This window comes from Nilaparvata lugens, chromosome 4, assembly GCF_014356525.2.
Source record: "Nilaparvata lugens isolate BPH chromosome 4, ASM1435652v1, whole genome shotgun sequence".
Classification (NCBI taxonomy): domain Eukaryota; kingdom Metazoa; phylum Arthropoda; class Insecta; order Hemiptera; family Delphacidae; genus Nilaparvata; species Nilaparvata lugens.
This window is the reverse complement of record NC_052507.1, coordinates 10,129,094-10,151,564: the sequence shown is the minus strand read 5'-3', so window position 1 is coordinate 10,151,564 and position 22,471 is coordinate 10,129,094. Positions and strand designations below refer to the sequence as shown.

At 35.5% G+C, this 22,471-nt stretch overlaps 4 protein-coding genes across 5 annotated transcripts in view; 2 read left to right on the top strand and 2 right to left on the bottom strand.

Annotated features, from left to right (window-relative positions):
- Positions 1 to 20,303, bottom strand: part of LOC111047322 (peroxisomal N(1)-acetyl-spermine/spermidine oxidase) — a 30,100-nt gene extending 9,797 nt beyond the window's left edge. The window contains exons 1-5 of one of the 2 annotated variants that reach the window (XR_005571147.1): positions 19,926 to 20,294; positions 17,589 to 17,758; positions 15,884 to 15,994; positions 13,335 to 13,983; positions 10,163 to 10,361 (exon numbers count right to left, since the gene is read on the bottom strand). Coding sequence is in view for 1 of the 2 variants with exons in the window: in XM_039426601.1 (XP_039282535.1) it covers positions 10,163 to 10,361; positions 13,335 to 13,983; positions 15,884 to 15,994; positions 17,589 to 17,758; positions 19,926 to 20,088 (1,292 nt within the window). In the remaining variant the exon portion in view is untranslated. Of the gene's footprint in view, positions 1 to 10,162; positions 10,362 to 13,334; positions 13,984 to 15,883; positions 15,995 to 17,588; positions 17,759 to 19,925 lie in introns of both variants that reach the window. The other variant, XM_039426601.1, reaches the window with a different exon arrangement.
- Positions 1 to 22,471, top strand: part of LOC111049456 (FK506-binding protein-like) — a 122,722-nt gene that overhangs the window by 70,834 nt on the left and 29,417 nt on the right. The window lies entirely within an intron of this gene.
- Positions 5,404 to 7,327, bottom strand: LOC111047321 (prolyl 4-hydroxylase subunit alpha-2-like). The gene is given in 2 exon segments (XM_039426605.1): positions 5,404 to 6,987; positions 6,990 to 7,327. Coding segments are annotated over 2 exon segments (1,563 nt in total). The 5' UTR covers positions 7,156 to 7,327; the 3' UTR covers positions 5,404 to 5,590.
- Positions 20,993 to 22,471, top strand: part of LOC111061167 (retinol dehydrogenase 11-like) — a 13,464-nt gene continuing 11,985 nt past the window's right edge. The window contains exon 1 of the mRNA XM_039425667.1: positions 20,993 to 21,002. Within this exon, the coding sequence (XP_039281601.1) occupies positions 20,993 to 21,002 (10 nt within the window). The remainder of the gene's footprint in view (positions 21,003 to 22,471) is intronic.

Genomic DNA, 22,471 nt, shown 5'->3' with positions numbered 1-22,471 from the left:
TTTATTCATAAAAGTTGAATGAACTTGAGATATTTAACAAAATCATTAGAATCGGTGATTCATTCGCTATAAGTATGGAGAATTTTAAAGTTCTAGGTCAATCTTGAGGAGATTATACGACGATATATTTGAAGATACAGTGAATAAACTGTATGCTCAGTGTGGTTACTCTAGAACATTTTTACTACACGTGACGTCACGCTGGCGTTCCCCCCTCCACTTTGAATCATACACCTGTGAGTGATCAACCTTTTGTCTACTAACGTTGGTATATTAGCACTTACAAGTTGTATATTAGCACTTACAAATTGTATAAATACAAGTATAAGCGCATTTCATTAATTCTTCTTCTTATTTTTTTTCTTCTTCTTCTTCTTCTTCTTCTTCTTCCTCTTCCTTGCCTTCTTCCCATTATTTGGGGTCGGCTCTCCATGACCTAAGTCTAAGGTTCGAACGATCCTGGGTCGTCTGATTTGTCAGGTCCAACTGCTTCATATATTTATGAACTAAACCTAGCCATATGAGACGGGGTCTGCCTCTACCCCTTGGTCTGTCTCCATATCAAGTACTTTCCTTGTCATATGATTGGGTGAACGTCTATTTACATGTCCATACCAGCGTAATCATTAATTAAGCGCATTGCATTAATTATATCGGTTTAAGTTTATCCAATTTCCATATTTCACTGTTGTATGGTTTTCTTTCTGTGGCTTATTTTTGAATTAATCTCTATGACGATGTTCAACTGTTTATTGTATTTATTCTTTATTTATTTATTCGTGGACAGAATCACAAATCATATAAATATGATTAGGAAGGAACAACAGGCTTGGCCCAAATCTATTCCATTCCCAAATTTTAATAAATTAATAAAATGTCCAAAAAATAGGTTATGTTTCTACTGTAAACATGTATTACATGTGTGATGTACAGAGCTGAATAAATTGATATCTTAAATCTTAGATTATCATTGAAAAGAATCAAGAATTAAACGGCCTCTAAACGACAATGAATCTCACTAGGATTCATTTTCTCAACAATTAAAAATTCGATTACAGCGCGTTATCTAATTCGCGTTTACATAACACTAGAACACGACGCCATACTTTCACTAACCAAACCAAACGATGAACACAGCGCCTTCAAACTATGCAGCCGTGTAGAGGATGAATAGAACTTGCACATGCCACCAGGCTCGCTTCTGAGGGTTATTTGGTTTATGCTCTACAAGCATGTGTGCATTACTTATCAGCCTACCCTCGTACATAGGTTTCAAAGGAAGCACAAAATGATTATCAAGAAATTTATTGATATTTTAACTTCTAATAATAATCTCTCAGGCATCAGGCAAGGTTACTATGTCCATTATTATTTTTCAATAATATTTCTGGTTATGTAAATTTGCAATTCCTTAGTCGTGACTGGAGACCTGCGGCTGAAGCACATAACCTATAAATTCTTTACATTCGATGATTCATTGTATTTTTATGTTGTATGCACGTTATGAACTTGAAGTTTTAGCTGTTACATTTTTTACGATGTAAATGTTATGAATAAACTAATCTGATGAATTGTAAGTTTGTATGAAAGCTTGTAGTCCAGTCAATGAAGGTCCAAAAAAGCAGTTTCGATCCGAAAATTAAATAAAAGCTGAATTTCCCACCATCGATAGAACCCTCCCAGAGGGTCATTCTCCCAAAAGTCCCAAGAAATCCCCTTGGAGCTTTCCGCCCCAGCCCCCTAAAACATGGAAAATGCAGGTAAACACGGGAAATCAATTATCTCTGTAACCATTGATCGGAAACAGTTCTATTATATGCCATTCGATTCGTTACATTATGGACTACAATATTAGTTATATTCATTTTTCCAATAAAATTGACAGTTTTCTTGATAAAATAATATATATGTAAAAATTTAGGGGTTTTGTGATTTGATTTTTTTGTTTTCTTCGATTAACTTCGAAACAAGTAGTTTTAAAGGAAAATGAGCCAAATAATTAATGTAGCCACTGTCATTTCAAATCCATTGATGTATATTGTTATGTATTTGCGATTCGATTTGACGCTGTAGAAGGGGAAACAGTCGACGCGGAACGGCGCGGCTTACTCTTTTAGCCATAGTAAACAGCAAACTGGAAATTAATTATCTCTGTAACCATTAATCGGGAAAAATCTATCATATGTCATTCGATTTGTTACATTATGGACTAAAATATTAGTCGCATTCATTTCCTCAATAAATCAAACAGTTTCCTTGATAAAATAATATATAATAATATGTAAAAATTTAGGGTTTTTTCGATTTGATTTTTGTTTTCTCCTATTAACTTCGAAGCAAATAATCTAAAGAAAATTAAACAAATAATTAATGTAGCCACATTCATTGCGAATCCATTGATGTATATAGTTATTTATTTGCGATTCGATTTGACGCTGTGGAAGGGGAAACAGTCGACGCGGTACGGCGTGGCTGACTCTCTTCACCATAGTAAACAGTAAAATACAGTAGTAGGCCTACTGCTTTCTAAGTTGCATCTTATTCACACTATGGCGCTCGAAACAATCAATTTTGTCTATTGTTTTGACATGCAATGAAACTAATTTTTCACATTTTAATTCTCTAAATTCTCATAAAATCATTTTGTTGTTATATATGTGCTAAATCATGCATTCTATGACAAAGATATTGTTTGCAACCGATAAAATATTCATACTATTTCATAATATAATACATATTTTAAATATGTGTGTATGATCATAATTCTATGCTAAAATTTATCATAAGTTATGAATGTCGAAAACTGAGATAAATCATACATTACAATAGAAAAATCATAGCGTGCAGTGTTTGCTGTTTTCTACAGTTAATATTCTCCAAGCCAGGTTGATAATATACCTTCAGTTGAGCCAAATATATATGACGGCTGAGGCATAAAACAATTTATACATTGGGCTTGTTGAGTTGAAACTTTCTATGATTCTCTCTTTAAAGTAGCTTATCTTCCATTCTTACTAGTTGAATCTACATTATTTAGACAGTCCAATATGAAAATTCAGTAGATTCTAAAGATGAAAGCCATGCAAACATACAAATTAAGGAAGAGTGAGCATGCATAAAAGGTAGGAAAATCATGAAAGTGTTTCACATTAACCACAAAGTACCCTACCGTATAAGATTAATTGAAAGATGATTCATCATCTTCTATTATTTTTGTTAACATATCGATTTTCACCTCCACTCGCATCTTGTCATTCATTACACAAGGTTGGCAGAAGCTTTTCTTTATGTCGATTAATGTTGATTGAAATTGATTTTGATTAGGGCACCAAAAGAATAGATCATTAATTTCTATTGAAGCATTCAAATTAAATCTATTGAACATGATTTCTTATGACTTAGCATTCACAGATTTAGTTGGGTGAAGCTATTTGAAAAATGTACCTGATTATCAATTTCATGGTTTTTATACCAATCTAGTTCATTGTGATCATTGAAGGGTTGAAGTGATGAGTTAGTTCAAGTGAATTCTAGTACACAATTATATTGTGCTTATGATGGGATCTTCTTTATTTTCTATCGATGTTTTGCTCCAGTAGAGAAAATTTAAAATGTTGGTTTTACATTTTATAAGCTTTATAAATAATATAAATCAACGGTAATATAAATTTGATAAGTCCAGTATTAAATTAATCGATGTTGATTTTCATTGTATCGCTTTGTATCAATGTTACTTGCAATTTGCAATTCATCACTATTCTCTCAAGAATTAGTTTTTTATGAATTTCATGATCTGAAAATTGAAATTCAAATGCTATTTGGATGACCTTCACATTACACTGGTTTTTTTACAATAATTGTTACGTTGAAGAGTGAGGCAATTCAATCCATTTGGAAGTAAAAGGAAATCACAGTACGATTTGAACAGTGGATAGTAACTTTGAAATTCAGTTGCTCAATTCATCACGGCTTGATACTATCATTTGTAATTATTATAGTTGATCAGAAATATGCATTGTATATAATGTTTATATTTCAGTTTGACCAATCTTCTATCACAGTCTCGCTTTCATTCATAAACATGATAATCCTAAATACGTTGATTACCTTAAAGATGTAGCTTATCTTACGAACAATGTACAATACAAACAATTTTCATTAAATTACTATTATGATGATCATTGGAATTTCTGCCTGTGATTGAGAAAAAGTCATTTTATGAGCCTTGAAATTTATACCTAGAAAAAGTTGCATTATTACTAGAAATTTTGTTATTTTTACTATTTATTATAGGTACTGTGCATTGATTTTTGTGATTATAGAGATCAACTACTTTATTCTGAATCAGGATAAGGATAAATAGGGAAATGGGGATAACATCCATAGTTACATAGCATCAATTTGAAAGCTCTGATAATAATGATTTGAACGGAACTGCGATTCTGGCTTGGTATTGCCTCTTCATGTTCAGTGAGAATAGAAAGCTTCGTGAGTAATTCGTTCTCACTATATGTGATAATATTGGTAATATTTGGTAATATTTGAACCCGAATGTGCAACAAATTAATCTACTTTCAGCTTGAATCTGCTTCGTTGAAAAACATCAATATCTGAAACTAGAGTTATCAAATTGTGTTACCTCTGACTCGTATGGAGAAGGCACACCTCAAATTAATATAATAAATTCTGTGAGCAAACAACAAAATCCTGATTTTTATCATAAGCATGGTTAAATCAAGAAAATTGTAATATTTTACATACAGCGCATGTCAAAACAATAGACAAAATTAATTGTTTCGAGCGCCATAGTGTAAATGAGATGCAATGTAGACAGCAGTATTATTCTGTTTACTATGGTGAAGGGAGTCAGCCGCGTCGGCTGTTTCTCCTTCCACAGCGTCAACTTGAATCGCAAATAAATAACAATATACATAAATGGATTCGCAATGAATGTGGCTACATTAATTATTTGTCTAATTTTCTTTAGATTATTTGCTTCGAAGTTAATCGGAGAAAACAAAAAAATCAAATCGAAAAACCCCTAAATTTTTACATTATATTATTTTATCAGGAAAACTGTTCGATTTATTGAGTGAATGAATCGTAATTATTTTGGAAGTAAATTCAAATAATTTCCAACCAAGCTTTGCGCCCCTCCCTGAGCATTCATCGCGCCCCCCTTGGGGGTCGCGCCCCACACATCGAGAAGCACTGTTTTAAGGGATTAATAACAATATATACACAATTCAACGCAACATCTAGTGATAATGATGTACCTATTCAGCTGTACCAACATGTCAAGTCTCAAGTTTTATTTTTACAGGAAGCACGATTGTCTGAAATCCTTTCATAAGAGCGTACTCTGTTGTGACAGATTGACAAGGAATATTTCACCAACAAAAATTCAAAATATCTGTTTTGTTATATTATAACATGATACGGTTGTCAGAAAAGGAAATATTGAATTCAACAAAAGGTTGGTGATTACATTGAGCTCTACCAGCTTGACAAGTTCCAAGTCTTGTTTTGCATCAAAAATAATTGAAAACAAATGGTCAACAAGACTATCTAGTGATAATGGTGTCTCTATTTAGCTGTACCAGTTTGTCGAATGACGAGTCTGTCTGTGCAATGCACACGGCCGTCTGAACTCCTGACCTCGCTCGTTGACCCACTTATTAGTGACCCACTTGGATCCGACGAGGACAGGGCAGGCGGCATGCGCAGTTGCCAAGTCTCCCTCTCCACTCAGGTGCATGTTGTACCAGATTAGCGCTGTTCCCTTCTTCGGCTGAACGGTCACATTTAGGTATGGGAACACTGTGGCCCCACCCTGTGCCACGTCACTCATATACGACAACACCGTAGCTACTCTATTCCCATCGCGTATATTGTCCCCGTAAATCACTATGTTCCTATGTGGTCCTTGGGCAAAGTCCCAATGTGGCTGGTAGTAACCTCCTATGCCGTAGTTGACAACATGTAGTAATGGTGAGTAGGCCATGGTAAGTGAGGTCATCATCTCGATACGCCGTTTCAGTCGCTCGATGGATGGGTGATCGGCATCACACAAAACTGCTGACTTGCTAATCCGATAGCTGGCTGTCACCTCGACGCCCGCCACATCCATGACAGTAGCACGTCGTAACCTAGGCAAAGCCAATTTCTTGATGACCTCTATCTCGCCGTCGTAGATGACGTCACGATACAAAACTATCCTCGGGTCTAGATAGGCCTCTTCCTCTTTCAACGGCGCAATCCTGAGGAAAGGTTGGTTTCTGTGGACGTACTGACATTTGAGTTGAGAGAGCACTAGGGGAGAGGGAGAGAGGGCGGAGCGACACAGCTGATAGAAGAGCTCTGTATCATCATCTAGCAGATTTTCAACAACTTGTTCCGTCCCTTTTTCGATGTCTGCCAGGTAGATCGTGCGGTTACTAAGTGCAAACAGATGATTGGGGGCAATGCTCAACAATTCATCATTGAGCTGCAATGCAGATCGCACGTGGCCCTGCTTGTAAGTGGAGTATGCCAGGCACTCTAGTATCTCCCTTCGTCTGACGTTATCCTCGTGATGATATCGTTTGAGAGCTTCAGACATCCATAGCACTGTATGGTAGTGGTCGCGATTGACGCACGATATTCTACCTATCTGGAAACAGTCGTCAGCTGTTAGGTGAGTGGTGTACTGGACACCATTGATCTGCCCCCGGGCTAGGGAGGCGGTGTCCAGCTGATAGGTGTCCTGGAGTCGCAACAGACCCGACACCGCCCCCACCACATCCTCCTCGGAAGGTAACTTCAACCGCCCCCTTCTCTCCAACCATTCCTTTTCGCCAAAATCGACCATCAACGATTCCACGTGTTTCCAGTCGATGGTGAGCCGTTTGATGAGCCGATATGCGTTGATTGGATTGTGAAGGTAGGCGCCCACATCTAAAATCGCCTCACTGTGTTCTCTGCTGTATTCAGCTGCAAGTCTTCGAGTTGTGACAACCGACGCTCTGTTGCTCCAATGTAATTGTCCAGTTCACTGAGGAGTACAGCCTCTGTTTCAACTAATGCTTCCAGATCGATCAGAGCTGTATACAGATCACCATTCACGATTCCCGTTGCACTGAGCAGTAACACACACATTCCAAAACGCAACTCCATTGCAACGATAAAATATTCCAAGTACTTGAACAAAATCTTAGAACGACTCTAGGCTTTTGCGAAATAAAGTATCACACATATGTGGTACTTTATGTCACTTACATACTTGAACAAAATACTTGAACGAAAAACACTTCAACAAAGTTTAAATTTGATTCTGTTTTGATCGAAACAACACAGCGACACAACTTTTCAATACAAATTTCATCAATTGTATACTATATGCTTGTTGAAGTAAAACTTAATTGGTGATGTTCTTCTTATAACAATGTATGGTTGATTGTAAATCGAAACAACTTGTTAACTTCAATCACAAAATTAATAATATGAACTTATAATTTGCTAAGACAACACCTGTGGGTTGATGGGGAGATGCACATGCTGTAACGAAAGATTAAGAAATTTGATTTCAGCAACGAAAACTAATGCTACATTATGTTACATTACTAAACGAGAGGATTAGAGTGGATCGAGGTGGCAGTGAGCCGACATGACACTTGTCTAACGTTGTAAGTTACTTGTAAGCATGTAAAACCTAACCTAGAAAATCCAACTGGATTCCGAAGCCACGAGGTTTGTTTACCAGTAATTGAGTAGTGATTAGCCAACAAATTTTAGTAATTGATAATATTTATAGTGCATTTTTTTAGTTGTATAATTTAGTAAATTGAAATTTGGCTGTAGTGTTTTAATAATTATTCCATAAGTAGTTTTTTTTTTGTAAATGATACAAACTTTTAGTTGGGACTAATCAATTTCAAAAGCTACAGGATGCCTTCAAGCCATTCTGTCAATGTTGGGTAGCCTAAAGCTAGCAAAAGAAAAAGAGACCCAACATTCACGAGCAGTGAAAAAAAAACACATAAAATCAATCTTATAGAGAATAAAAATTTTCTTAATCGTAAAAGCAGCGAAGAGATAATTGAAACATATAACCTCAACAAACTACTTTCAACATGACAGTGAACAGAACGCCGCCATTTTTTTCTTAACGACAAATTACAGAAGTTGAGGTGCATTTTCGTTAAAATTGCTGCGTAAATTTCCGCAGTCGACGACGACTAGCATTGTTGTCATTCATATTGTTCAAATTTCAAGTGTGCTAAAACAGCTGATCAAATAACTTTTCATTATTTGTCTTTATTATTAAAGAATTAAACATTTCTAATAATATCAACATATTGCTATTTAATTTTATCTTAGACTACCTAACAGCAGCACAGATAATATTTCTGTATAAATATAAAAATAGCACTGATAGGAAGACAACTGACATCCTATAAATATCGGGGCACCGAGCTTTGATCGTTATTTTTATTTATTGATAAACAGAACACAATTCTCTAAAATGATCGTGTTTATATTTCACAGCTTATGAATTTCGGGGATGCGATATTTTGATTTTCCACAGAATCACTCGCTCACTTTTCACTATCCACAGACGATGAAAGTCTCAGCTGTTTCAGCCAAGGATGAATTATCCTTTTAATGTCGTTCAGCGAGTTTTCCCAAGGACGATACCTAGTGCAATCGAATTTTTATATCATAAACCTACTATGTTCCGAATTTCGTGAAAATCGTTAGAGCCGTTTTCGAGATCCGTTGAACATAAATAACCAGATATAAATATAAATAAATAACCAGATATAAATATAAATAAATAACCAGATATAATATAAATAAATAACCAGATATAAAAATACAGAAATTGCTCGCTTAATATAATAGGATAAGCTCAACCTGCCCCATTAAAACATAAATGGACATAATCTTTTAGGTTATGTAGACAAATTGAAATCTATGTAGACAAATTGAGATTCTCTCCCTGTCGTGGTCGACGACGGCATTTACATATTGCTGTTTAAAAGTATAAGCTCAACCTGCCCCATTAAAAAATAATTGTTTCAACCACGAAAACCCAACTTCAACTGACCAAATTTGGCCGGTTAACTTTATAACGGCTCATTACATCTAACGGCGTGTGGTGAAATCCAATTTTGTCAGTTAAGGGCTAACTATAGAGCTTTAGGGCTAACTATAGATCTATAGGGCTAAGAGCTTCCTCTAACCACGCGTTTAGTTCCTGCTGAAACGTGCTTGAAGTTCTTATAGCGTTCAAGGGCCAGGAGTCGAGAGGCCTGTATTATCAGTAACTATAGTGAGGTCCACGTTATAATAGCAGTGAAGAAAAATAGGAGAAACACGTTGCCAAGTCTCTCTATTTTGCCACTGATTGTACACAGCTGTTACTCAATTCATCCCATTAAATTTGATCTAATAATAATTATCATTTCCTTGATAAAATATTCAATTTAATGTCAAATTAATCAAGAAAATATATTTTTTCATAATTTGATTCAAAAATTTGCTTCCATAACTCAGATCAGATTTTTATTTTTATACAAACCTGAAATGGCAGCTAATTTAAAAAGCTGTGATACACCAATCTGAATTTCAAAACAACAGAAATTAAATTATTTTGTAGGTATTCTATTACAATATCTTTTAAAAATAATAGAAAAATAGAAATCCTTTTTGAAATAAGTAATTTCAATGGAAATAGGTAATTCTAAAATAACCTTTCAATATTATTTATACCGGTACGAGTAGGTCTAACCTAAACATGTAGGCTAACTGAAGCATTGATGAAGTGTAGGATGGTTAGTTATCAACTTTGAAAATGTCATTTCAGGTATTTTAATTTGTGTTTCTCATACGGTAATGTCTAAAAATTATTTCACTGTTTCAAAAATACATTTTAAATCAATTATACGACTCGTGTACCAAAGTATTTTGATAGAATGAAGAAAAAAAATGGCGGCTGAGTTACTTTTGTACAGCACTGTCGAAAGTAAAAATAAAATATTCTGGCAAACTGACAACATTGCAAAGCTAGAGGGAGACAGCGCCATCTGTTTTGTTGTATGATAGACAAGGACAGCAACAGTATTGTCAATCGTACACTGCCATTATAACGTGGACCTCACTATAGAAGCAACAAACTAACCTGACACAAAGCTTCGGCTTGGGCACGAACGGGTCGTTGAGGAACTTGCGCAGAATGCAAGTGCACGTATCAGCCACTTGCTGCTGCGGCAATGATTCCATGTACTCGGCCTCGCGACCTGACACCCAGCCGAGCAGCAGCGTTTCGCTCACCTTCGAAAACGAGTAGATCTTCTTGTACCACGTTTGCGACAGGTCGTCTGCAACAAAGTCACCATTCAATCATATTGAAATGAAATCTTTATTGGCAAAAAAAAAACATTTTACAATCACTATTGCAAACCTTCGGGTTTGGCAGGACCCTCAATTATTGTTTGTATTGCGATTAAAAATTTTGATTTGATTGAAGAATATAAAAATACAGTTTTGTCACTTAGGGCCGGTTTCCGAGCTCGGGATTTAGCCAAGTTCTAGACTTTAAACAGTTGGAGTTAGAAAATTGGCTTTCCGAAACGGGGGTAGTTGCTGTTTTTATGATAATCTTTCTCTTAACCTTCGAAAAGGAATGAATCTTCTTGTACTACGTTTGCGACAGGTCGTCTGCAACAAAGTCACCATTCAATCATATTGACATGAATCTTTATTGGCAAAAAAAACATTATACAATTACTATTGTAAAAAATACAGTTTTGACACTTATAGTTTGTGTAAAATAAGTTGAGACTTGGCCCTCCATCCAAAGAAATTACATGGTTGCCAATTCGTGTGAAATTGCAACTTTCTCAAATTTCCAATTCAACATCAGAATTGGATGTAGAATATCATCCCCGATATCCTAGTATTGCTAGGAAAGATCCAGGTTTGAAGGATTAAAAGGAAATTCAACTTTTATGATAAAATTGGAAACATCCCGAAAATTTGTTTTTCTTTAAAATATCACTTCTCTCAGAATCATGCGTCGTATTGCGTAATAATTTTATAACAAATTAACGGGGAGAATGTCTCCTTTCTATTGGTGGATAATTTTTATCCCACCAATAGTTATTTTTTAATTGATGATTATGTTCGTCAATGTCGAGACATTTCAAGCAGAAAACATGAAATTTTCGACATGCTGGAAACTTTTTTGTTTCAAATGATAAGTGGGTGGTGAAAGCGAGAAAGTTTCTCATAAATAATTGAAATTATTTTTTCAATTGTAAAAAGTAGTCGGATGATCGTATATTGGTCCCCAAGGAGTTTTAAAGTTCGGAGAGCGGCTGCATGGTATGCATTGTGTACCAAATTGTATGCTAAAAGCTGAAAATTTACGAAATATTTGACTGAATTATTTCAAACGTAAGCAGCTGATTACCTCTAGAAAGGCTGTAATGAAACACTGCTTGGATTATTCGAGGCGAGGTTGTCATCTTCACTATTTTATAATCATGTGGCTTGCAGTTGCTGAATTTTTCAATCGTTCTGTATTACTCAAAGACCTTAAAGATATCTCTTTAAGGTCTTTGGTATTACTTTCCTTGCCCTATTACCATGGGTAAGGAAAGTATTGCTTTCCGAAAAAAATTAAGGTACCCAAATTTCTAAATTTCTATACGTTTCAAGGTCCCCTGAGTCCAAAAAAGTGGTTTTTGGGTATTGGTCTGTATGTGTGTGTGCATGCGTGTATGAGTGTATGTGCGTCTGTGTACACGATATCTCATCTCCCAATTAACGGAATGACTTAAAATTTGGAACTTGAGGTCCTTCCCCTATAAGGATCCGACACGAACAATTTCGATCAAATGCAATTCAAGATGGCGGCTAAAATGGCGAAAATGTTGTCAAAACAGGGTTTTTCACGATTTTCTTAAAAACGGCTCCAACGATTTTGATCAAATGTATACCTAGAATAGTCATTGATAAGTTCTATCAACTGCCACAAGTCCTATATCTGTAAAAATTTCAGGAGCTCCGCCCCATCTATGCAAAGTTTGATTTTAGATTCCCAATTATCAGGCTTCAGATACAATTTGAACAAAAAAATCAAGTGGAAAAGATTGAGCATGAGAATCTCAAAAATTAATGTTTAATAACATGTTCACCTAAAATTGAAAATAAGCTCAACATTCGAGAAAATGTGCAAATCTAATATTGCAAACTGTTGGCAACTGTTGATTCTATTAAATCATTCACTATGAAGAGATAGCAGACCTCTTATGTCTCCAGCGTTATTGTCCTGTCACCAGCTGGCTCAGATCTTTTTTATAAGTAGACTTGTGATGCGCGTGCACACTAGCGTCAGGTGATCAATTTTCAAAACGGCAAGGAAAGTTGTTTGAGTGCGGCACACCAGATTTTTTTGTTTTTGTTGATCCCAGCTATTGATAGCCTATGGTGGCACACTATTCAGCCGCTATCCTTGACTTTGAAACTCCTGAGAGGCCAAAATACGTTGTTCCGAGTACGTTTGTAAATTGGAAAAATAATTTCACAATTATTTCTTAGAAACTTTCCGCTTTCACCACCCACTTATCTTTTTGAAATAAAAAGTTTCCAGCATGTCGAAAATTTCATGTTTTCTGCTCGAAATGTCTCGACATTGACGAACATGAATATTATTAAAAAAATAACTATAGGTCGGATAAAAATTATCCAGACACCAATAGAAAGGAGACATTCACCCCACACAAACTATAGGGCCGGTTTCCGAGATCGGGATTTAGCCAAGTTCTAGACTTTAAACAGCTGGAGTCAGAAAATTGGCTTTCCGAAACGGGGCGTAGTCGCAGTTTTTATGAGAAACGTTTTTGTTTTAAGAGAAGTGCACTCCAATAGGGCTTATGTCTAGGTGTGCCCATCTTTATTTCGCTTTATGTTTTTGTCCTCTAAAGCAAAACAAATAATGTTGAAATAAGTTGTTTTCCAAAGTTGATTTTCATTAGTATTTTTTATTTTTATATTTTTAGCTGGTACAATGTTTTGTAATAATATTATGTTGTGCGAAATAAATTAATTTTTGAATTGAAATTGAATTATGATAATCATCAGTTTCTCATTTCTATAATTGGAAACGGTTTTCCTTGACGGAATGAAACACTCCTAAATAATTTAGAATAGATGAAACTTATATTCCTTATAGACCTTCCCGCAAGGGACTCCCCACCAACAAAAGCCATATGAATTTACTTTTACCCTTGAACAACCTACTTTACGTTCCAACCTACGTTTAACATTCAACCAACTAACGTACTCACCTTTATCAACGTCCTCTTCCACGTCCCACAACAGCATTATCTCAGAAATGTCGGGGTTGAGAAACGGCCGTTCATAGGCCAGAAATATCTTATCGACCGTGCCAAACAGCAGTCGTTCGATAGACTCGGTCTTATATTCAGGCAGAGGCGGCTTGAAAAGTTTGTCAGCCCTGTCTTTCAACACTCCGAGCGGAATCGTACATATCACGTGATCGGCCACAAAAGTTGCTCCGTTCTCACAGGTCACTCTCACTCCGACACTTTGCGTCTCACTCTCACCGATCACTGTGCGATCCGAGTCGTCAGAGTCGTTGTCAGATAGAGTGGTCACTTTGTCCGATAGAGTGGTCACTTTGTCCGATAGAGTGGTCTCTGTGGAAGAGGTCCAGTCGATGGTGGCCACTCCATGATCTAGTAGCAGACTGTCGACGGGCAGGTGGCGGGAAACCGGTTCCAGTATGGAGCTGTAGCCAGCCGGCAGTGCGATGTTGCCACCTTGTAGCTCTGTGTAACTGCCCAGCTCTAGTAGATCGATGTCGGCCATAGAGGTGCAGCCGCTGATGCACGTCTCGCGTTTCAGAAGGCAGTCGAAGATCAGTCGTCGAATACGTCTCGCCTCACCTTCCATGCCCTCTAGGTACATTTCCATCTGCCAAACACAAACGTTTATTATCAGCAGAAAAGACAAAATAAAATCATGAAGAAATTCTAAGGCTCAACTCACACTACATCGACTCCAATCGTACAAATCTAGTCGAGGATACTCCAGTTTCTCGACCTTACAACTTTTTCACTGTTGTCACTACTTCAATTCCATGCTACTCTATTTTCTAATCATACTTTATTGAAAATATAAGATCTAATTTGTCACTAATTTGCAACAGATTTTATAATAATTATTATGAAATCACTTCACTTTTTTATTAATTATTAATATATTGTCTTATATAATTCTTATTATTGTCTTATCTAAAATGACGAAACATTACTTTCACCAAACATAACCTCTTTCTTATTAAAAATGCATGGTACTATGGAACTCAGGTCGAGGCTCGACCAACATGTCAAGTCGACGCTAGACTCAGTCTCACAGTCGTGAGGTCGCGCAGACTAGAGTCGACTGATCTGAGTGTCACCATTTGAAAACACTTGCTGCGTCGACAAAAGACTAGAGTTGCAGTCTCTTCTCGACTTGAGTCGCGTAAGTGTGTGTCTAAAACATTTCTAAATACCTACAGTGTTTTCAAGTCGACATTGTCAAGCCAGTTCTCAACTGGAAATTAGCTTACTAAATCTTGCTCACACAAGCAAAATTGAAATCGTGTCTGAATACGGCACTTCAAGTCTTAATATAATAGTTTTGTATGGGTTTTGAACTTTTGCTTGGACTAACGCCTGCAATAATTCATTCTGCTTTGCATAATTCAGTTAATGAATGAATTTAATTATGAATGGAACCGATCCAAATTACTCCAAAATTTACAGATGAAAATTATTCCGAAATTTAATGTATCTTCTATCCTATACTATTAAACGAGCAATTTCTGTTTATATGTTTATATATCTGTATGTGACCGGATCTCAAAACGGCTCTAACGATTCTCACGAAATTTGGAACAAAGTACGTTTACGATATAAAAATTCGTTTGCACCAAGTCTCAACCCTGGGATAACTCGCTGAAGGACATTAAAAGGATAAATACGTCCTTGGAAAAACAGCTGGAAATTTTGTCGTCTGTCGATACCGTAATGGAAGTGAGTGAGCGAGTGTATGTGTGGGTTATTCCTCTACAAGAATAATAATCCAGTAGGAAAAACATATTTTTTGTTTATAAATCTTTTTTTAGAAAACATGTTTACTTCAATGCTGTTAGTGTAGAATAGTAGGCTACATAGTATAGGCCTATTAACAAATATTGTAGAAAACATAGTATATTATTCTAAATCGAATTCATGGTATATCTATTTGTAATTGATGATGTGTTTGTTTTTTGAAGTGTGAATAAATTGTTATTTTGATGAGTGATAGTAGCTTAAAGCTAGATTTTGATTTGGACTGTAGTATATATTTGAAAAGGGCCAATTTTGGGCATAAGCCTGATGTGCCTCCTCATATAACCGTAAAAATAATTATACGACTGAAAAAATGAATAAACATAATAAACTATAAATTCAATCTTACGATACAAATTTTCTATGCTTTTACACTCCAGAGCGAAGCTCGGTCCCCCGATATTTACAAATTTGAAAAGGGCCAATTTTGGGCATAAGCCTGATGTGCCTCCTCATATAACCGTAAAAATAATTATATACGACTGAAAAAATGAATAAACATAATAAACTATAAATTCAATCTTACGATACAAATTTTCTATGCTTTTACACTCCAGAGCGAAGCTCGGTCCCCCGATATTTACAAATTATGAATGGAACCAATGTGAATTACTCAAAAATTTACAGATGCAAATTATTCCGAAATTTAATGTATCTTCTATTACATATTATAGAAAGTGAGAAATTCACAAGACACGACAAAATATGTGCAATACCTCTAATGCTATATGCTCTCCAACGCTAGTGATCCCGGCTGGGGGTTCATACTGACATAGAAAGTACTCCTCACATCGGTGTAGAAAACATGAATAGGCTTCATAGATTTCCTAGAATGAATCAAAAGTGAATATTTTGAATTTTCAAAAATATAAATAATATAGAATTGGCAATTTGGTTGTGAAATTCACCCAATATTATTATAACAATTTAATATTAACTGAGAAATTCAGAGATATGAAACCATATATCTTACAGTGGAACATGTACAGATTCCTTTGAGCAATAATTTCACAGTCCACAGTCCTATTTAACAGAAGCCGTGGTGTTTTTTTGCAAGAAAAACTGCAATTTACAGAACGTCATTCATGAATCTGTGAGTTAATGAATTATAAATAACAATTGTATTATTTTTTGTGTAGTTGAGAAGTTTATATTGTGGTAATTGTTCATATTAAATGAAAAAGACTAAGAAATTGTCAAAAAACCACAGATTTTTGATACTTAGAAAGACCGGTTTCGGTTATTACACCATTGTCAATCTCTGATAAACATCTGTTTATCAGATGTTTCAAGAAATTGTTACATGTTTTAAGAAATCAATTTAAAGAAATTGTTAAAAAAACCACAGATTTATTGATACTTAGAAAGACCGGTTTCGGTTATTACACCATTGTCAATCTCTCATAAACATATGTTTACCTGTTCTTCTGTTTACCTGTTCTCTGATAAACAGATGTTCATCAGAGATTGACAATGGTGTAATAACCGAAACCGGTCTTTCTAAGTATCACTAAATCTGTAGTCTTTTGACAATTTCTTAGTCTATTTCATTTAATTTTATTATTTACTGTGAAATAAAAGTGGTTACTTGTCTTGAATAGATTTTTGAGCTGATTCTTTCAGTTAATGAATTAGATAAATCACTGTGTTATGTGTCCAGTGTTTCCCAAATATTAATTTGAATTTTGTATTTAAAAATACGATAGAAATGGAAACAGCTACTTTTTAGCAGTGATGACGTTTCGATCTGTTTTGGGCCATCTTCAGACTGACACTCTGAAGACACTCTGTGACAATCCCTACCATCATAGCCTTGAAGTAAGAGATTCAGTTCCCTCAGCATGAAGACGACCCACAAAAGTTCGAAATGTCACTTCTAAAAAGTGTTCCCATTTCAAAAGTGTTTTTCAAATTCAAAGTCAAAACATCAAATCACTTTTTTGCTATTGAAAAGAACGACAAGCAGTCAGATTTTTCAATAAATCGATTCCATTCATTCCTGAACAAACAGGAAGATGGCGGACCTGCCGAAAGATCTCGTTGTTCAGTAAGTGAATACATTCATTTATTGAAAAAATCTGACTGCTAGTCGTTCTTTTTAATAGCAAAAAAGTGATTCAATAATAAGCAGTTCGTGATGGAAAACAACATTGAAGAATTGGAAACATCAATTGTATTATTTAGGCTCAACTCACACTTAAGCGACCCAGGTCAAGAGACTCGACTCTAGTCGAGAGCATGTGTTTTCAAATGGTAACGTCGCGGAGACTAGAATCGACTGGTCTGAGTGTCACCATTTGGAAACACATGCTCTCGACTAGAGTCACTTCTCTTCTCGACCTGAGTCGCGTAAGTGTGAGTTGAGTTTTCAATGAATTTATTATTACAACAATTTAGTTGAAAATATAAACTGATACATACTTGTAACAATTGGAATGGGACCTGCTTTCCATCTTCGGTGGCGGCGACTACTTTATGAGGCTTTGGTATATTTACAATATCTATGAGACCATGCGACATGGCCATCTCATACATGGGATTCCCCAGAACTCCATGAATCCAGTTTGCCCCAAGCTCCACTCGGTGCGACTCTGGAGAAATAAATTATGCAAAGATATAGAAAACATGTGTATAAATTCTATATAAATAGGTACCTACTAATTTAACTATTTCCAGTAATATTGGAAATAATACTTTAAAAAAGTGTGTAAAAGGTAATGTATTTGTAAAAAGAAATTGGTATAGTGAGATCCACGTTATAATGACAGTATTTGATCAACTTTGGTTTTGCTATCCTTGTTTATCATTCGACAAAGCCGGTGGTACTATCCTTTTCTAGGTCCACAACGATTCCAAATATGTTTTTGACAATGTAGAAATGTAATGATTTAATGCAGAGAATCGGCATCGCTATTCTTCTATCTTTATCCACTGCCATTATAACGTGGACCACACTATAGTCTAATAAAGGTACTAATTCTTTCGTTTATCTTATGATAATTATCAGTATTTAAATAATGAATATTAACAAGGATATTGTCAGAATAAGTAGGACCACTCAACAAATCACACACATGAATGAAACGTTTTCTTCTAAATTACATTATGCTTGAGACAATTGATCTCAAAGCCGGTCTAAACGCTCAAACTAACTCAGTAATTTAGTAATCTACATCCATGACCAGCACTTGCTGCATAGATGTAAAACTTGATAGCCAAATCTTATATCAAGATGGGAGGTCAGTAGTAGATCTCAGAAAACATTGATTTATCCAGAGAGTAACTTAGAGCTTCTCCCAAAATGCCACTCAAAGATTTCCTTCTCCTGATCACGGAAATTCACTGGCATCCTATTTAAATTCTTGAGAGCACGGACAGAGAAGCTATTTAGTATCGTCTGGCATGAGGCAAATTGATATCATTTCTCCTCTTTGTGTTAATAAATAAATAGGTAAATAATTTTTATTGCCTTTAAGCCATCAAATACAGCAATTGGTTCGTCAAAATTACAAGGTACTAAAATTGGTTTTTAATAAATATAGAGTTCATTATCAAAATACAGAAATATCACAGTAAGATTCAGGTACGTTTGTGAAACACAATGATAGTCCTTTCAGGAATACTGAAAAACTCATTCATTTCATACATAGGAGTTTGTATCAGAAAATTATGGGTGCCCCGGAGAACTCCTTGGTTGGTAGAGACCTAGCTGCTGCCGGAAGCCTGTTGAAAAGTCTATGTTGTGACTGTGTACCGGTACATGTCTTCTTTGCAGAAAAGTAAGTTGGCCTATTATCAACAGTAACAGCGAGCTAAACAGATACTGACTATAGACTATAGTCATAATCTTTACTCTCTCAAGTATTGACGCACGAGGTGAGGATCCGGAGAACCTTCTTTTGTAGGAGCAGGATTTTTCTGCAGCCTCCTGAATGACCCCAAAACACGATGCCAAAATTCATATGGCTGTGGAAGAGACCATGGTATGTTGTTTCTTTTGTAAAGAAACATGAACTCGCTCGCAGCTTGCACATCAGGTATTGACAGTCTAATGCAGATCAAGTCAAAATGCTGCTCCCATGTCAATATGGCATCCATCATGAATTCATTTATAATCTTGAATAGCCGGAAAGAGGATCAAAATATTTGGTTGAAAGCTAGCTCAAAAGCAAACGTTGTATCTCAACTAAGCTATTATTGAAGAAATAACTCAATTTTTTCTCAAGGAGGAAAATAAGGTGTCGGGATATTCAGAAAGGCCTGCATTATATTAGGTATTTGGTGGGAAAACAGGGGTACGAGCAAGTTGCGGATTATTAGGCTACCTAGTTTTTATAGCGCTCATTACACTAGAGTCGCCAGTAACAAGATTTTGACGGCCGGCTGTTAAGGTTTCTTACACGGTTGTCAGCTCGGACACAAACACCAATTTCACTGGGATCCCAGCTTGCTTTCCACACGGTCTCTATTGTATGTGAGGGGTCCTCTTTGGTGTCCCACTTCCCACTTGCAAACCATCTTATCTTTGTCCCTTGCTCTGGACAAGAGCCAAATTATTTTCATACTACCGGCAAGAAAACTCTCAATAGAACCATTTTTTTGAACAATCAATAAGTTTCAGCGATGGAACTAGCTTCAATCCTAGAAGATAATGTAAACTGACCGATTAAGTCACTTTTCCTCTATTTGAACTCAGATAGGACTAAGAACAATATTACTTTTTCATTTTAACTGTCATAGAAACTTAACCTTACTTACCAACTTCAATTGAAATAATTCTCCCTCCAATCCTTTTTCTAGCTTCTAAAACAATAAAGTCTGTCATATTATTCTTCACCAAATGAGTTGCAGCCGATAGCCCAGACATTCCAGCTCCAACGATTATTATTTTACACTTTTTCACTTCATCTTCAGATGCCATTTTAGCTTTTCAGAAGAGTGTCTTGATAGTAGGTTATTATTATATTTTACACAAATTCTTAATCAAAGACTTTTTATAATAGTTTAAAACCATCTTTTAGTCACTGCTTTAAAATATTTATTACAAATATGTATTAGTTTTAAGAAGTAATTTGTCCTTAAATCCTTGAAGTTCAACCTCAACAAAAACTTTAATTCTGAAATTGAACCTAACCTATTATTTTCAAGGGACGCGATAGCAGTGGTTCAACGACAAACTTTGTCTATTTTGGGACAACAACAAATTGGGTCTACTCAGGGATATGACCAGATCTGTCGCTGACCGATCGGAAAAAAATAACAAACTTTAATAACTTTTATATTTAATAACTTTTTACTTTCCTTGCCCTATCTACAACCGTAGATAAGGAGTATTGCTTCACAAGAAAAGCTGTGCGCTACCAGACCAGATTGTTTTGGAAATAAATGCTTTCTTTATACAGCAATATATAAATAATTTAAAATAATTATTATTCTGCTCTGTTGAGGAACATAACCAAACAGTATCTGACAGTGAATTCACCTTTTCTATAATTTTATAAAAAATAATATATTACTGGAACTTCTGAGGCAACAGGGCTTATAGAGAATGAAATCCCCTACTATTCTAGTCCAATTAATTGTTTTTTCTGTCATTAATCTCTAGTCAGTGGGTGATAATTAAACAGGAAAATCATAAAAAGTGGGAAAATATATTTCTTCTATTTTATTTTCTCTGTCAATGTAGTAGCCTACATAGTATTTAGTACTCTGTCAACTGTCATAGCTATCCTAAGATTCAGATCTTCACAAGGCGTTAAGAATCAAGAATACTTCAACAATAGTGTGAACTATCTTTTACTGGAGCAGTAGACATTGCATTGTATATGGGTACTGGTATGATTACATTGTGTCAATCGTCAATGAATGGGATAAGGCAGATGTTCCCAAACTTTTTTGACCCACGGCTCCCTTTGAGTACAGACATGGCTGGGCGGCTCACCCAGTATAATTTATTTGGTTTGCATTTTCCATCAATAAACATGTCAGCAAGATCATTATATTGTCTTCACTTAGAAGTATGTGGATTTCTTGCTCCAGTTAAAATACTCTTGGCAGAGAATTGCCCAGAGATAGCCATTGCGCACTGCTATAGTACAAAAGCGATGTGTTGAACACCTGTGTCATAACATAGGCCTATAGTTTATAAAAACATCGAGCCTTCATTGGTCTGGTCTTCATAAAATTAATTACTTGTTATCACTTGTTTTTATAACTGCACTCAACTCTGTTGCTGTCAGTACTTCTCGGTGTGAAAAGAGTGCGTCCAAAGAGCGTTTGGGGCTTTTGACCGAATGAGATTGCAGTCCTTGGTAGTGGCCCGACATCAACCAGCCTCCATCAGTACACACCCCAACACAGTCTTCCCAGTTTATATCATTCTCTAAAATAGAACTACCTTTTATTGCTTAGCCCGACGCACGCACAGACTGATCCGCATTCACTGTTTTTTAGTGTGACTAATAGACAACGGCGGCAGCGCACCTGGGACTAGCTCGCGGCGCTCTTGGGCGCCGCGGCGCACAGTTTGGGAACCTCTGGGATAAGGCATTAAAAAGGTGAAAGAATAAGTACAAAATTAAAATATATCTTTAATATCACAGTAGATTAATCTGAAATGAATAGTCACACAGTACAAAGTCATAAAGATAATTTATTCTAATGAGTGAACATATGTACAATATCAAACTATAGTATAGTTTTACACAACAAGTTTTTCAATAATCTTTCAAGACTGAATTACAAATCTATTACCAATACTTTCAAATTATTATGAATTAGTAGACATTCTTAGTTTTACATGTTAGCCATGGCATAACATTATTTTAATCGCAATTATTGCAAACCAGTCTTCAAATAGGATTCTTTTGAAAGTAATATGAAATATTCCTAGTATCAATACAAAATTCCAGCCATTTAATTTCTTCAAAAAATGATTATTGTAATATTTCATCAAGGAAATCATACTTAACATTCAATTTTTTAAATTATAATCCTCAATTGAGCATTTCAAGTTAAATTCACGATTTCTAGAAATATTCTAGATGCATGGCTAAATCAAACTAAGATATGTCTAGTGTTTATTGATACGGTAGGTTACTATAAAGAAAAAGGATGATATAAAAAAATTAGAACATCTTCAGAGGAACTTGAAAAATACTTTTAAATCTTATAAATTAAAGTTCTTGTAAATCAAATTAATTTGAATACAAAAAGGAAGCAATGGCTCACAAAATAATGGAAATATGAATAAGAAATATCTTATATAAACTTGTATTTCCATGGTCAATAACACAAGTCCCTCA